Raw genomic sequence first — 17732 nt, forward strand, 5'->3', positions numbered from 1 at the left:
ATGTAAATTGGTACAGCCACTATAGAAAACAGTATGGAGATTTCTCAAAAAAATAAAAATAGAACTACAAAATAGAACATGATCCAACAATACCACTCCTGGGTAGAGATCGGAAGAAAAAAAAACACTAATTAGGAAAAATATATGCACCCTTATGTTCATTGCAATAGCCAAGGTATGGAGGCAACCTAAGTGCCCATCAGTAGATGAATGCATAAAAAAGATTGTGTGTGTGTGTGTGTGTGTGTGTATGTGTGTAAAATGGAATGTTACTCAGCCATAAAAAAAGAATGAAATCTTGCCATTTATGACAACATGATGGATCTAGAGAGTATTATGGTAAGTGAAATAAGTCAGACAGAGAAGGACAAATGTCATATGATTTCACTTATATGTGGAATCTAAAACAAAACAAAACAAAACAAATGAACAAATGTAATAGAAACAAAGTTATAGACACACAGAACAAACAGGTGTTTGCCAGAGGGTAGGAAAGTAGGGGGAGATACGAAATAGGTGTGGGAGATTAATAGGTACAAACTTCCATTTGCAAAATAAATGAGTCATGGATGTGAAATGTACACTGTGGGGAATATAGTCAATAACTCTGTAATGTTTTTGTATGGTGACAGATTGTAACTAGACTTATCATAACTAGATTTATTGTGGAGATCAGTCTGTAAGGTATAGACATATTGAATCACTATGTTGTGTAACAGGCACTATCATAGTGTTGTAGGTCAATTATATTTCAAAAACAAACAAGCTAACTCACAGAGAAAGAGATCCTACTTGCGGTTGCCAGAGGCATGGGTGGGGGTGAGGGTTGGTGGAGGGGGAAATGGATGAGGGCAGTCAAAAGGTACAAACTTCTAGTTGTAAGATAATTAAGTACTGGGGATATAATGTACAATATGTTAAATACAATTAACTATGCTGTCTATTATATATGAAAACTGTTAAGAGAGTAAATCCTAAGAGTTCTCATCACAAGAAAAAGATTTTTGTATTTTTTTAGTTTTGTACCTACACAAGATGAGAGGATTTATGAAATTTATTTTGATAATCACTTCATGATATATGTAAATCAAATAATTGTGCTGTGTATCTTATTACTTACATATTACTATATGTCAATTATATCTCCATAAACTGGAATATTAAAAAAACACAATGAGATATCACCTCATACTTGTTAGTATAGCTATTATCAAAAAGACAAGAAATTACAAGTGTTGGTAAGGATGTGGAGAAAAGGGAACCCTAGTGCACTGTTGGGGGGAATGTAATTTGGTGCAAACAGTATGGAAAACAGTATGGAGCTTCCTCAAAAAATTAAAAATAGAACTACCATATGATCCAGCAATTCCACTTCTGGGTATTTATCCAAAGAAAACAAAAATACTGATTCAAAAATATATGTGCACCCCCATGTTCATTGCAGCATTGGCCAAGATATGGAAACAAGCTAAGTGTCCATTGATGGATGAATAGAGAAAGAAATTGTGATACACACACACACACGCACACTGGAATATTATTCAGCCATAGAAAACATATGAAATCTTGCTATTTGTGACAACATGGATGGACTTTGAGGGTATTATGCTAAGTGAAATAAGTCAGACAGAGAAAGACAAATACCACATGATCTCTCTTATTTGTGGAATCTAAAAAAAAAAAAAATGAAGTTTATAGATACACAGAACAGATTGTTGGTTGCCAGAGGTAGAAGGTGAGAGGTCAGAGAAATGGATGGACTTGTATTTTTTTAGTTTAAATAAAATGAATTTTAAAAAAATTTAATGTATACAGTTTGCAATAAGAAGCATGAATGGGACCACCAGAATAAGTGTAAGGTTCAGTGAGTGGCAACACCATGAACTTGACTGCTGGAATAAAGTCAAGATTCACTAAGTCAATACAAACAAGAAGATAAACGGTAGAATAAACTTAAAGTTCAGTGTGACACAACAACCATTAATGTGGTCATTGGAATAAGGTTAAGGCTTAGAGTGTGTCAGCAATCTAAAATATTACTGGTGGCATAGATCAAGATTCAGTGTGACACAGCTCCCAAGAAGATGCCTGCTAGAGTGAGGCAACATGCAGGTGAGACTAAGCATGGTGCTGACTGCTGGAATAAGGTTAATGTTCAGTGTCCAATAATGCATGTGAGGATGACCATAAGTTTAAGTTTCAGTGCATGACAACAAGCATGATGATGAACGCTGAAATGAGACATTTACCAATGGCATTTTTCACAGAAATAGACAAAAAAATTTACAATTGTATGGAAACACAAGAGACCACAAATAGCCAAAGCAATCTTGAGAAAGAAAAGCGGAGCTGGAGGAATCAGGCTCCCTGACTTCAGACTATACTAGAAAGCTACAGTAATCAAAACAGTATGGTACTGGCACAAAAACAGAAATATAGATCAACGGAACAGGATAGAAATGACATGTACACACTGTTATATGTAAAATGGATAACTAATAAGAACCTGCTGTATAGCACAGGGAACTCTACTCAATACTCTGTAGTGGCCTATATGGGAAAAGAATCAAAAAAGAAAAAAAAAAGAGTGGATATATGTATATGTATAACTGATTCACTCTGCTGTACACCTGAAACTAACACAACATTGTAAATCAACTATACTCCAATAAAAGTTTTTTAAAATGAAGTAGATAAGTCAAGACTAAAAAAAAAAGTGACTGTTGCCGTACCTGGGTGTGACAGGAACCCTTATTCTCTCAGGGAGGAATACACGCAGCTACATTGTTTTCAGTGGCTAATGTGTCCCATCTATGGCTGGAACCTAGGCTCCAGAGAAACAAATTAGTCACTAGGATAGAAGGTGGCGTTCAAGGCGGGAAGGACAGGCCTGAAGTTTCTAGATGCAGTAGGGGTGGGAGGCCTTTCTCCCACCTATAAATTAAAAAAGGGAATAAAAACAGGGCTTCCCTTCTGTTACTTGCAGATATCCTCACTTCACAAGGATCCTGAGAGAAGCAGGCACTTAGCATTCACGGGGAAACAATAAATTGGGTCTGTTGTGTATATAGTACATTTAGAGAAGGAACGAAGCTCCCTGTGAGTGGGAGGCTGCACAGAGTCCTTTGTGTACCATGAATGGTCCTGCTTCTCTCTGTACTCCTTTCTCACCGTGTTTTCAGCTGGCATCTCTTACATGCATCCTCTAGTGAAGTCCTTGCCCAAACATCAATCACTGTGTCATCAGATGGAGAAAGAAAGGTCCAAGCAAGGTCTGACTCTGGGAGGAGAGCCCTAGCGGGACCTCACAAGTCTATTCTTTGGAAATCTAGCAGTTACTAGGCTCCTCTGTACAGCAGAGACACCTTGACCTTCTGCCCAGTCTAGCTAGGGAGTTAGGAAAGGCTAATGGAAATACACTAAAATCCCAACAGTGGGTGTAATTCCAGGTATACGGATTTTTGGTGATTTTAAATTTCATTATATATTTTGAAGTCTCTAGATCTTCTACATGAGCACATATTACATCTATAGTTAAAAAAGTCATTTCAAAAAGAATAAAAATTAAGCACATCCAGACTTTCTGTATGTTATGCTTTTTTATCAAGTACTAGCAAAATTGTCTCCTACATAGATAATCCATGGAATTTAGGTCAGTGGCCTTGGCTCAAAGTTTCAATGATAATTCACTCTCTTTCCAATAACGATAATAACAGGAAGGAGGAAAACACAATCCAATAGTTTTGTAATGTGGAACACATTACCCCAATAATTTATAGCAAATTAACATTCCCACCAGTGAGGAACCATTCACTGAACAGAAGGCACTTGAATGGAAAGGGAGAGACTAGTCTAGGAGTCAATTCCTTGGGAAAGATCCAAGGAGCCAGACTCCTCTGTAAATTCAGACAAGAGTCACCTCCCTTTTCCTTGGGGGTGGGAGAAGGGTTGGTTTTCCAATTTTGGAGATTGCCACAAAAAACCCTCAGAGAATAGGTTTAAAATAATATATTTAATAAAGTTTCACAGATGTTTTATCATCCAGTCAGAAACACAATGAAGCTGAAACATTTAACAGGAGAACTGACCAATCACAGCTAACATTTGTTTAGGCACTATGCTCAGAACTTTAAATAAATAAATAAGGCTTAAAATAAATAAGCCTTATCTTATTTATTTTTCACTGCAACTTGATGAAAAAGTACTTTTTTTTTTTTTTTTGCGGTACGCAGGCCTCTCACTGCTGTGCCCTCTCCCGTTGTGGAGCACAGGTTCCGGACGCACAGGCTCAGCGGCCATGGTTCACGGGCACAGCTGCTCCATGGCATGTGGGATCTTCCCGGACCGGGGCACGAACCCGTGTCCCCTGCATCGGCAGGTGGACTCTCAACCACTGCGCCACCAGGGAAGCCCCAAAAAGTACTATTTTTTTATCCATTTTGCAGGGAAGAAAATTAACACTTAGAAAGATTAGATTGGGACTTCCCTGGTAGTACAGTGGTTAAGCATTCGCCTCCCAATGCAGGGGATGCAGGTTCCATTCCTGATTAGGGAACTAGATCCCACGTGCATGCCACACCTAAGAGTTTGTGTGCCACAACTAAGGAGCCCACTGGCTGCAACTAAGATCCAGCACAACCAAAAATAAATAAATAAAATAAATTTAAAAAAAAAAAGCTTAGGTTGTTGTGCTTTTTTAACTTCACTGTTGCTGACGTTCATAGATAAGAATTTAGCAATCACTTTCTCTTCAAGCATTGCCTTATAATACTAATTACAGAATCTCTAGCACAAGTTCTCAGTAACAAATGCCAATACTCACAGAGAAAAAGGAAAAGACAATACCCTGGGTAAGCTGACAGCCTCCATGGGAGACAGGGGATATGGAAATACAGGTAAAGAGCTGGATTTTTTAATACCTTTTTAGAAACGTTGGATAATCAATGTCTTGAAATACACAGGTGGATTATTTCCAAACTTCTTAGTGAGAACCCTGTGGATCATTAACATGCATCATCCTTGACTTCTGAGCACCACAGTTCTAAATGAAAAATATAACTTTTCATTCATGGAACTGCCATTTTCAACAATATGATTATCATAGCTGTTAACTGCCATAATGTTGGAGGACATATAAATGACCAGGAACTTGGACGTTTACTTTGTTCATAAAATGATATGTGTGATGAGATTGTCTACACACACACACAGACATACAGACACACACACAAATATAGGTATAGATAATTGAAGCGATATAGTGACCATTTAGATGCTTTGTGTTTAGAAATGGATTTACTCCTCATGAGGCTAGCAGCACTGAAGGACTGAGTAGGACTACTGGACTGAGACTATCCTGGTAGCAAACTCTGGAGGGGATTCCAAAGGCAAAACAAGCACCACACTGAGAAATTACAGTGTCACTGCAAAGCCGCTGATCACTGTGTTGACAGGTAGTGCTATACTTAGGATGTTCAGAGCAGTAGAAAAAGATTTATCTTCCAAGTGTTTCTTAAAATTGTCCATAGTTAAGAAACATTTTCTCAGGTAGTTAAGGGAAGAAATTAGTAGAAGATTTTCTTACCCATTTATTTATTCTGTGGGTTCTGATGGACCATCGCCTACTGTTTTCATGGTCCTATACAAGTAAAGGTATAATGTGTACCATCCTTGTCTTTGGTTGCTCTAAGAAATAATTGTAAAACTACTTATGGACCTTAAAAACCATGATGGTGGTTCTCATATTTGATTGTGTTCAAGAATTATCTGAGAAAGTTGTTAAAAATGCAGCTTTTCCCATCTACAGATTCAATGCAATCCCTATCAAATTACCAATGGCATTTTTTACGGAACTAGAACAAAAAATCTTAAAATTTGTACAGAGACACGAAAGACCCCGAATAGCCAAAGCAGTCTTGAGGGAGAAAAACGGAGCTGGAGGAATCAGACTCCCTGACTTCAGACTATACTATAAAGCTACAGTAATCAAGACAATATGGTACTGGCACAAAAACAGAAACATAGAACAATGGAACAAAATAGAAAGCCCAGAGATAAACCCACGCACCTATGGTCAACTAATCTATGACAAGGGAGGCAAGGATATACAGTGGAGAAAAGACAGCCTCTTCAATAAGTGGTGCTGGGAAAACTGGACAGCTACATGTAAAAGAATGAAATTGGAACACTCCCTAACACCATACACAAAAACAAGCTCAAAATGGATTAGAGACCTAAATGTAAGACTGGACACTATAAAACTCTTAGAGGAAAACATAGGAAGAACACTCTTTGACATAAATCACAGCAAGATCTTTTTTGACCCACCTCCTAGAGTAATGGAAATAAAAACGAAAATAAACAAATGGAACCTAATGAAACTTCACAGCTTTTGCACAGCAAAGGAAACCATAAACAAGATGAAAAGACAACCCTCAGAATGGGAGAAAATATTTACAAATGAATCAATGGACAAAGGATTAATCTCCAAAATATATAAACAGCTCATGCAGCTCAATATTAAAGAAACAAACAACCCAATCCAAAAATGGGCAGAACACCTAAATAGACATTTATCCAAAGAAGACATACAGATGGCCAAGAAGCCCATGAAAAGCTGCTCAACCTTACTTATTATTAGAGAAATGCAAATCAAAACTACAATGAGGTATCATCTCACACCAGTTAGAATGGGCATCATCAGCAAACCTACAAAGAACAAATGCTGGAGAGGGTGTGGAGAAAAAGGAACCCTCTTGCACTGTTGGTGGGAATGCAAACTGATACAGTCACTATGGAGAACAGTATGGAGGCTCCTTAAAAAGCTAAAAATAGAATTACCATATGATCCAGCAATCCCACTACTGGGCATATACCCAGAGAAAACCATAATTCAAAAAGACACATGCACCCCAATGTTCACTGCAGCACTATTTACAATAGCCAGGTCATGGATCAACCTAAATGCCCATCGACAGATGAATGGATAAAGAAGTTTCGGTACATATATACAATGGAATATTACTCAGACATAAAAAGGAACGAAACTGGGTCATTTGTTGAGACGTGGATGGATCTAGAGACTGTCATACAGAGTGAAGTAAGTCAGAAAGAGAGAAAAAAATATCATATATTAACGCATGTAAGTGGAACCTAGAAAAATGGTACAGATGAACCGGTTTGCAGGGCAGAAGTTGAGACACAGATGTAGAGAACAAACATATGGACACCAAGTGGGGAAAACTGCAGTGGGGTGTCGGTGGTGGTGTGATGAATTGAGTGATTGGGATTGACATGTATACACTGATGTGTATAAAATTGATGACTAATAATAACCTGCTGTATTAAAAAATAAATAAAATTAAATTAAAAATTAAAAAAAAGGAAAACATAGGAGAAAATTTTTGAGATCTTAGGTTAGGCAAAGATTTTATAGAACATATATAAAAAGCAGAACCCCTAAAAACTGGGTAATTGAATTTAATTCCCTGCTCTTTGAAAGGCACTGAAAAGAAAATAAAAAGACAAACCGCAGACCGGAAAGAAAATGTTTGTAAACACATATCTGATGGGAGACTGTATCAATAATACATAAAGAACTTAAACATACTCATTAAAATATTTGAACAGATGCATTACCAAAAAGAAATGATTTGGAGAGCAAACACATAGAAAGGTGCTTTCCATCAGTATTCATCAGAAAAATTCACATTAAAATCCCCATGAGATACTATTACACAGCTACTAGGAGAGCTAAAATTAAGCAACAACAACAAGAAAAATTGGCAACACCAAATGCTTGAGTGTGCAGAGCTGGATCCCTTCTACATTGTTGATGGGGTGCAATGGCACAGTCTCTTTGAATAATCTTAGATATTTACCCAACAGAAATGTAAAAAATACCCACACAGAGATTTGAACATGAATGTTTATAACAGCTTCATTCATTATAGCCACATACTGGAAACAACCGAACTATCCACCAGTTTATAAAGAGATATACAAATTGGGACATATTGATCTAAAGAAATATGAGCTGAGCAATAAAATGGAGTGAACTACTGATGAATAACAGGATTAATTTCAGAAGTGTTTTGGTATGTGAAAAAAGCCAGGTAGTTTATAAAACATTCTAAAAAGGCAAAACTGTAAGTACAGAGATCAGTAGCTGCCAGAGCCTGGGGGTGAGGGATTGACTGTAAAGGAACAGGAGTAAATTTTTTTTTTTAATTAATTTCTATTGGAGTGTAGTTGATTTATAATGTTGTGTTAGTTTCTGCTGTACAGCAAAGTGAACCAGTTATACATATACATATATCCACTCTTTTTTTGAAGGAGTTAATTTTTTTTTTTTTTTTTTTTTTGGTACGCGGGCCTCTCACTGCTGTGGCCTCTCCCGTTGCGGAGCACAGGCTCCGGACGCGCAGGCTCAGTGGCCATGGCTCACGGGCCCAGCCGCTCCGCGGCATGTGGGATCTTCCCGGACCGGGGCACAAACCCGTGTCCCCTGCATCGGCAGGCGGACTCTCAACCACTGCGCCACCAGGGAAACCCAGGAGTTAATTTTTGAAGTTATAGAAAGGTTTTCTATCTCAATTGGGGTGTGATTATCCTTTATATTTGTCACAGCTCACCAAGCTTCACACTAAAGATGGGTGAATTGTACTGTTTGTGAATTGAATTTCATTAAAACTGACTTAAAATTTTTTTTTTAAATGCAGCTTTTCAAGAGATTTTGAATCAGCAGATTTAGCAAGTGGAATTAGGTCAGCTGCATAGAACAGAACATTCTCAATGGCCTAAGTGAAGTAGCAGCTTATTTCCTCTGGAGAAAGCCAGCCCAAATCTGATAAGGTGTTACCACAGGGACCCAAGGTTCTTTCTTCCTTCTTCACCACCTTGGGTACCTGGGCTCCGTCCACAAAGTCATCTCATGTTCCAGAATGGCTGCTGGCACTCTAGTCATTGTGTTCACTTTCAGGCTGGCAGAAGAGAAATAGGAAAAGAAAAAATGCACTGCTTAGTTTGCAAGGTGCCTTCCTGGAATTCCTAGACAACACTTCTGCTTTCATTACGTTGGTCAGAATACTGTCATGTGGAAAAGAAGGTCAGGAAATGTAATATTCTAAGAGGTGTATTGCTAACCCCAACTAAATAAGGATCATGTTACTAAAGAGGAAAGAGACAATGGTGTTGTAACTAGTAATCTCTGCTACACTGCATGTGGAATGTTGCCCAGGAACCTGCCACTTTGACAAGTTTCCCGGGTGATTCTGATGCAGGTGACCCCATGGAGTTCACATTAAGGAACAGTACTATAGGAAATCAGAATAAGAGAAAATTATAATTGGCTGGTATTAAGGTTTAATAAGCAGTCCATTTGATGGAGGCAATCAAGGCTAATGAAATGTATATCTTGAAAAGAAAATTTATTAAGAATGCTAGAAAATGAGGTGTGGGTATTAATAAAATACTTTAGTTGGCTAGGTATTGTCATATTATTATTAATCCATATATGGATTATTATTCCCAAATATTTAGGATAAACACTGAGCATGTGCACACACACACACACACACTCCTCCCCACACACAAATTGATCACAATTAGCTCTTCCCCTCAGTTGGAATCTTGAATGCTGTAAAACCCCATAGTTATTATCAATATGATTGCTATTACAACTGTACAGTTACCTTATTTCCTAGTTTCCAATTTTGGAAAAGGAGGTTCATTTACAATACAAGCTCTGGTTCCTACTCCTGGCGTCTGTGTTAAGGCCACACTTCCATTTTCTCTCCCTCCTCCTTTCCCTGGCTGCTTCCAAACAAACCCTCCTGTTACCCAGCTTCTACATGAAAAGTTCTTCACTGCCCGTGGCCCTTTCTCTTCATAAAGTCCTTGCTTTAAAAGAGCCAGCACACCCAGTTGCTGTGAGCCAGGCCAGTGTGGCTGCTACTAGGATTTCCAAAAGGTCAGCAGCTGGGGCACATCATTCAAATGGGTGGACTGACTAAACGACCACTGGGCCTTGGGCCCTCCACTCCACCAGCATCAACGCCCCCTGCGGCTGCCCCAGACCCCCTCTGGCCATGCTCCACAACGTGTGTCAGCTGGAGGGCCAAGCACTGATAGCTAAGTTGTGGTGCAGAAGCAGCAGGACAGGAGAATCCCTTTTAAAACGTTAACGGAAGGTATTGATGTGTAGATCCCAAAGGAACTGTAAGCCTCCTAAAAATACTGCTCAGAGTATGCAAGAGGTGATACTAATATATGGCCCCTTGGTTAACATTTATTAAGCATATCTATGTGCCAACCCACTAGGGGGGCTCAACATACTTTAAAACCTTCATGATAATCTTGAGAGTAAGTAATATGTTCCCTCATTTATACTTGAGAAGATTAAGCATGAGACTTTGCCAGGGTCTCCAGCTGGTCCCGAGCAAGACTCAAAGCTAGACGTGTTCATTTTATCACAAAGGCTCCCCAATGAAGACTGAATAGACGCGTAGAGGAAAAGTGAAATTATGATAAGCAACAGCAAATCAATGTGATAATGTTTATGAAACAACAGAAAATTAGAGGATTAAACAAGAGTAACATTTCCAATATATATAAATAGATTTTATTCCTATTAAATCGAGGAATAAAATGATTTTGACAGTCTCCCATTAAATCAGATGGTAGGGGCTTCCCTGGTGGCACAATGGTTAAGAATCCACTTGCCAATGCAGGGGACACAGGTTCGAGCCCTGGTCCGGGATGATCCCACATGCCATGGAGCAACTAAGCCAGCGAGCCACAACTACTGAGCCCATAAGCCACAACTACAGAGCCTGCTAGCCACAACTACTGACGCCCAAGCACCTAGAGCCCGTGGTCTGCAACAAGAGAAGCCACCGCCATGAGAAGCCCGCACACTGCAACGAAGAGTAGACCCCGCTGGCTGCAACTAGAGAAAGTCCACGTGCAACGTAGCCAAAAATAAATAAAACAAAACCAAAACAAAACAAACAATGGGGCTTCCCTGGTGGCGCAGTGGTTGAGAGTCCGCCTGCCGATGCAGGGGACACGGGTTCGTGCTCTGGTCCGGGAAGATCCCACATGCCGCGGAGCGGCTGGGCCCGTGAGCCGTGGCCACTGAGCCTGCGCGTCCGGAGCCTGTGCTCCGCAGCAGGAGAGGCCACAACAATGACAGGCCCGCGTACCGCAAAAAAAAAAAAACACCAAAAAAACAAAAAAACAATGGTGGGCAAGAGGAAAACTTGCAAGACAGAACAGGTTGCTTTGCACTTCTGGCAGCACATCTTGCGGGGTGTGGGCCCGGCAGCCAGGTGGCCTGGGGGGATCACGCCCTGGAAACAAATTGGTGCATACCAAAACTTTTTTTGATGTTATTTATCTGGGCAACAGAAGAAATTTAGGAAGACCGAAAAAAGCATTTGCATCACAAACGAGAGCCAAGTCCTAAGAATGAGGATTTTAAACCATGAGATGCGATGGTAGAGATAAGCAAAAGATTAAAAAGGACATTAACAAGGCAGAGTGATAAGTGCCACGTTTACGCATGTGGCTTACAAACCACAGCCTGAACAATGTCACCATCACTACTGTCCGGCAGGGGACGGAGAGAAACAGCATGGAGCCACCCTCGGCCGCCCTCTGGTGGTGAGAATCTCCGCAGTGTGAGGTGTTTCAGGGGGTCTCAGCATTTTGCTCGGCCCCAGCCCCCATTTTAGGGTCACAGATAAAGGGAGCTGCTGGGCCTGCATCCAGTGGTTCACCCCCACTCAGGAGGGGGCACTCCGGTGTGAGCTTCATTTTTGTTTCCTCACAATGCTGCAAAAATTCTGTCGGGCACTTAACAGGCACTCCTGGGTCCACATGAAGCTGGGAGGCCTGTCCTTGTCAGAGACTAGGCCAACCCCCTGGCCTTTGGACAGGGCCATCCTGAGCCCCTTGCCCCGCCTGCTCCCACCTCTGCCTTCTGTCCTATCTCCTAGGCTAATTTCCACTGTAGGGCCTTACCCTTCAGACCCCACCGTCAGCTCCGTCTTGGTTTCTCAGTGGCCCCTGTCAACAGGGATTCCAGGGCTTGTTTCACAAGTGGTATAGAGACTAGAGGAAAAATGTTTAGAACTATATATAGGAGGATAATCAATCCTGTCTGTTCTCAGAAAATGGCCAAGATGGATTTCTGCTGAATCAAAAATATTGCATATGTCACACATGTAAATAATATCCTTGGATCTGTAACCCAGGCCCCTTATTGTTTGTGATTCGACCACCTGCAATAGGCCTACAAGTTTTGTTTGAGGATTTGCATGGTTGCCTGTTGGTGGAGAGCCAGGATGGTCCACTTGTCACCTCCCCTGCGCCTCAGCTCTGCAGTGTTCACCCAGTTAAGTTCCAGGGCTGTGATTTGGATTGTTAATTTCATTGCCCAGAAGTGACTCCTCACACACCCAGAGGATAAGTCCCAAACACCAAGATGCCCAGCTTAGGGAGCTGCTGTGCATCTGTGTGTGTACCAAAAAGCAGATGGTAGACAGACACACCTATTATTATTGTGATGGGCTTTTGTTTCATCTTAATACCATCTTGGCATTGCTTCACAAAAGGAGGTTGCTTTGTAAACAGATCACTGTGGAATATAGAGTGTTCCCTTGTGTCGCTCATACCTCCATCAGAGGACGGCTGAGCTTGAATAGCATCTGGTGTAACTGGGTGCAATTTGCATGGATACCTTAACAAAACTAAAACCAGACATCAACTGTGTCGGCTAAACTTTCAGATTCCAGGGGCAGCGGCCAATCTACCTTTCCGTTTCACTCCCTTGGGTGAGGATTTAAAATCTTAAGAACTATTACATCATATTGAACTAAAGTTCAATCTCTGTGGCCAGAAAGCACAGGTAAGGACTAGGAAAGTAAATAAACCCCTCCTCATGTCGAGTGACCACCGGCTAGATGTAGCAGTATGATCTTGGAAAGAAATTGATGACTTCATTTGCTTGATTGCACACAAACAGGGCACTGTGAAATAATAGAGAATTTAGAGTAAAAATACCGTAGTTTGAGTCCTGATACTACATTTCTGACTATGGGCTCCTGAACATTTAACCTGCTTAGCCTCAGATTCCTTGACAGTTAAACAAGAATAACACCTTGGTGGTTAAAAACCACTCAATATTTTATTTATATGTAAGTATTTATAGGCTCAATATTTATAGGCTCAGTTTCTTCATTATAGGGTAATAATTATTAAATGAGTGAATGTATGTGAAAGCCCTTTATAAAATAACAAATGCAAAAATGTCTTATTTTCTAAAGTCACTTTCAACTCAGATAGTTCCAATACTATGGTTGCAACATACCTGCTCCTTCAGAGCAGAAACTTTTATCTTCCACCTCTGAAGCCCCTCTGCCAAGTTCAGTGCCTAGGATATCATGGACACTCAATACATGTGAGCCACATGGAAGGAATGAAGCAGAATCTGAATCATTTGTTGCGGGAATGACTTGGCTGCCTTCAGGAAGTACTTAGTATCCTAACCCCGAAAGTACAAATGTGGAGTGGTTGGTAAAATTGCCAGATGTGGTTGGTAACCACAGGGCATGAGAGCTCCCCCTTCTGGTCTCCCAACTCTGCTTATTTAGGTTTCTGTTTATTAATTTTTTTTCACAGATTCTGGGTTGCTGGGAGAGACCTCCCGGACCCCACCATGTCTGCCTCATACCAGGCAAAAAATGTGTGCTTAGGAGCACATTCTAATGTGCCAACTTAGGAGCGCGTCAGTAAAAGTTCCTTGAGCCTGCCCAGGGAAAGAGTCAAGCAAGGGTGGGGTGGCAGTGAGGGCGGGGGGAGCAGATAAAAGTGGACCTTTTCTAGTTTTTTTCTAGTCTGACTTGCTATCTAGGTGGGAAGATAACTTTGGGATCAAAGGGATAGCACTTGGTTCCAGAGCGGTCATGAGAATGCGCACTAGCAAAGTAAAGAAATCTGACTGAACTACAGAAGGAGATGTAACAGTCCCTGCAGGGGCAGCAATGGGAAGCATAGGTGTAGCTGTTCACCTACAGAGGAGCTTGTCCCTCAAACAGATTGCTGTGGTGCTCTAAACCCACTTCCTTTCTTCTCTTCATTTTCAGATTTTCTCTCTTCTTGTCTTATGTCTTCAATTCCTTTATAGTTTTTAAAATAATTGTCACAAACGTTTTTGTCACTTTATTGTCACTTTCAATCCTCATCCAGGTGTTGACCTGAAACAAATAGACTCCCGGATATTTCTCCAGCAAAGATGGGTTTATTTGGGATCAGCACAGAATTGCAATTTGAGGTCTGCAACCATGGTGAGCCATGTGAAAGTCCCCTACAAAAGTGGAGAAGGACTCTTTTATAGAGGGGAACGGAAGTTGGGAGAACTGTAGTAAACCAAGGGTCCATGGCTTTTCAGTGGCTGAGTCCTTCACCGGAAAGAAGAGGAGTCTTTCTTCCTATTGGGGTCACCTATCTTCACAGGGCATGAGAGCTCCCCCTTCTGGTCTCCCAACTCTATTTAATTGAGGTTTCTGTTTATTAATTTTTTATACAGGAAAAATTAGGTGTGGTATGAAATGAAAAGAATTTACCATTGTTTGAAATAATGCCATTTGCAGAAACATGGATGCAACTAGAGATTATCATACTAAGTGAAGTAAATCAGAAAGAGAAAGACAAATACCATATGATATCACTTACATATGCAATCTAAAATTTGACACAAATGAACCTATCTATGAAACAGAAACAGAATCATTGATGTAGAGAACAGACTGGTGGTTGCCAAGGGGGACGGGGTTGGGGGAGGGATGGAGTGGGAGGTTGGGGTTAGCAGATGTAAGCTATTATATATAGGATGGATAAACAACAAGGTCCTACTGTATAGCACAGGGAACTATATTCAATATCTTATAATAAACCATAATGGAAAAGAATATTAAAAAAAGAATGTATATATATGTATAACTGAATCACTTTGCTATACAGCAGAAATTAACACAACATTGTAAATCAACTATAGTTCAATTAAAAAAACAAACAAACAAAAAACCCAAAACAAAACAAAAAACAAAAAGAATTTACTGTTGTTGAATTCCCTGGTAGTCATTTGTCTGTGACTTGCTAGAGGTGAAGTGGAGAAAGATTTGTGTGGAGAGGTGGGAGTTTGGAGCAGGTGTTAAGGGAGGCTGGAGAGGAAATCAATCTTGATGTCCCTCAAGTAGGTAGCAATTGCTACCTCTTTGGTTTCCGCCCAGCAGTGAGACACGTGGTCAGATCAGGTGTCTGGACTAATGTGGAGCTTAGGTTCTTCAGCCTGAGCAGATCCTTGGAGGCAGCTGCAGGCCCAGCCAGGCTTAGCCAACAAAAGCTGTTTATCTGATAAATCTTAGAAGTTCAGCTCATTGTTTGACTCAGTATAAACAAGGAGACTTTCTCAAGAATGCTAACACATTCTTCTTCAAAGAATAGGTGACTCAGTCAAGTGCCAGATAAAACGGTCTCAAAATTCTTCATGTATTGGGGTCAACATAAGACAAAGGGATAAGAAATCATTATTTTGTACAATTTTTGTTGGACATGTTAGCCATTTGGATTTGTTTAATCTTCCATTATGATTTTTTTCATGAATATTTGTGGAGATTTAATTGTAGAGAATCTGAAGAACTTATGAGGTCATGCTGCTCAAAAAGTTTCCAGAAGCAGTTGAATCTGAGTCTTGTATTATGTCTTGATCTCTGCTCCATCATTCTGTGAAAGGGAGGAAATGGCAGTGGACTTCCCTCAACAGGTTATTGGAATTAAGAGCCCAAGACTAGAGTCCTGTGCAGTCATTTCTACTCCTTCCCCATTCTCCTGACTCTCCTAGAATTTCTTTTATTTTTATTTTCATTTTTTTACTGAAATATAGTTGATTTACAAAGTTTCAGGTATACAACAAAGTGATCCAGTTATACATATATATGTAAATATATATTCTTTTCAGATTCTTTTCCATCATAGGTTATTACAAGATATTGAATATAGTTCCCTATGCTATACAGTAGGTCCTTGTTGTTTTTCTATTTTATATATAGTAGTGTGTATCTGTTAACCCCAAATTCAAAATTTATCCCTCTCCCACCTTTCCCCTTTGGTGACCATAAGTTTGTTTTCTGTGTGTGAGTCTATTTCTGTTTTGTAAATAAGGTCATTTGTATCATTTTTTTAAGATTCCACATATAAGTGATATCATATAATATTTGTCTTTCTCTGTCTAACTTCACTTAGAATAATAATCTCTAGATGACCCTGCTAGAATCTCTATCTGAATATGTGGTCTTTTCAAAGAAGTCAGTGGAAATGGGAACGTTCATTGATTTGACTGACCCTCTGATACTAATCACTGTTCTGAAAGAAAAGTACTGTTCTGATGATATTACAAATAGGGTGTCTCTTAGAAAAGAATTATGAAAATTAACTTCTGATTTATGTTCTTAAATGAGGCGTAAAGCAGTTCATAGTATGTTTCATTCCAAGCAAGGCTGAAGTGAAAAAAGACATGTCAGATATTATACTGTTCTCTGAGTCTTTGTGCTTTGTTTCCTTCCTTTCCCCACCAAACTACTACAAAAAGAAGCCCACGCTCCTTTCCCATTTACATTCCGACCTACAATCCGCCTTCTCCCCTAACCTTCCTAATACCCTGCCTCTAGCGTTAGTGGGATGCTTACCAAACAAGGTCACTCTGTCTCCTTGTTTGTCAAGTCCAATGTGAACAGTCTTTAGGCTTTCTCTCTCTTCTCTCTCTTGATGCTATTCATACACTTCCTTCTAAAGCTCACCCCTCCGTGGCTTCCTCACAGTCTCTTCTGGTCTGCTCTAAACTTTGTACCATTATTCCTCAGTCTCCTTCTGGAAATGTTCTTGATCTTTCTTCCTCCCTCTTACTTGTTTGTGACTCTAGTCTCCTATCATTACATTTTATTTTAATTCTTCATAGACACCCCAAAATGGTCTAATTCATAGCCTGGGCTACATTTACCACTGTTATAATTCCCAATACCTCTGTCTTGAGCGTGAGATTCCAATTTCCAGTTGTTTATATTTCCACCCATGGGGCCCGAGGCTACTCAAACTTTGTATATACCAAACCAGGCTCTTCCTACTTCTTCCAAGGCCCACTCCCCTAAATTACCCAGTATGGCACAATACGACCAGTTATATTGATGGGTGCCCAATTGTTCCTGTTAGCCCTCAGATATGTTTCTTGACTTTCATAGCAGGCTGTCTCCCAGGCTCTCCTGTCAGCTGCTTTCTGGCTTTGTTGGCCAATGTAAGGCCCTCACAAGAGATTGGAGGCTGAGTGGAAGAGAGAAACCAAGGTATCACACACACACACACACACACACACACACACATGCACATCTTGCCAGACAATACTTAGCAAAGTTTGTGTTCTTGGTTGGACACCGTATGAAACACCCTCCCCCTTTTACACTCCTCGAATCATTCCTTTCTCTCCTCTCCATCCCCACTGCCACTGACTTACATCATCCAGTCTTCATCATTTCTCTCCTACATCTTGGTGACAGAATGGATGTCCTTTGAGTTACGTTTCCTCATGCAATCCATCCTCTATGTTGTTGCAGACTGAGCTCTCGAAGGTGATGATCAGGTACTACTCTCCCTCTAACCTGGCTGATAACCATCTGCAA

General features: G+C 40.2%; 1 protein-coding gene across 6 annotated transcripts in view; it reads right to left on the bottom strand.

Moving 5' to 3' along the window:
* LRAT (lecithin retinol acyltransferase) overlaps nt 1-17732 on the bottom strand; it is a 49768-nt gene that overhangs the window by 21628 nt on the left and 10408 nt on the right. The window contains exons 2-3 of one of the 6 annotated variants that reach the window (XR_002648248.3): nt 17567-17726; nt 3360-8981 (exon numbers count right to left, since the gene is read on the bottom strand). The exons of 1 other annotated variant lie outside the window; for it this stretch is intronic. Coding sequence is in view for 2 of the 5 variants with exons in the window: in XM_089912297.1 (XP_089768423.1) it covers nt 13002-13031 (30 nt within the window). In the remaining 3 variants the exon portion in view is untranslated. 4 more of the 6 variants (XR_016393361.1, XR_016393362.1, XM_089912298.1 and 1 more) reach the window with 4 other exon arrangements.

The sequence above is a fragment of the Delphinapterus leucas genome, chromosome 5, assembly GCF_059928025.1.
Source record: "Delphinapterus leucas isolate spDelLeu-1000000601 "Yukka" chromosome 5, BTC_Dleu_Yukka2, whole genome shotgun sequence".
NCBI lineage: Eukaryota > Metazoa > Chordata > Mammalia > Artiodactyla > Monodontidae > Delphinapterus > Delphinapterus leucas.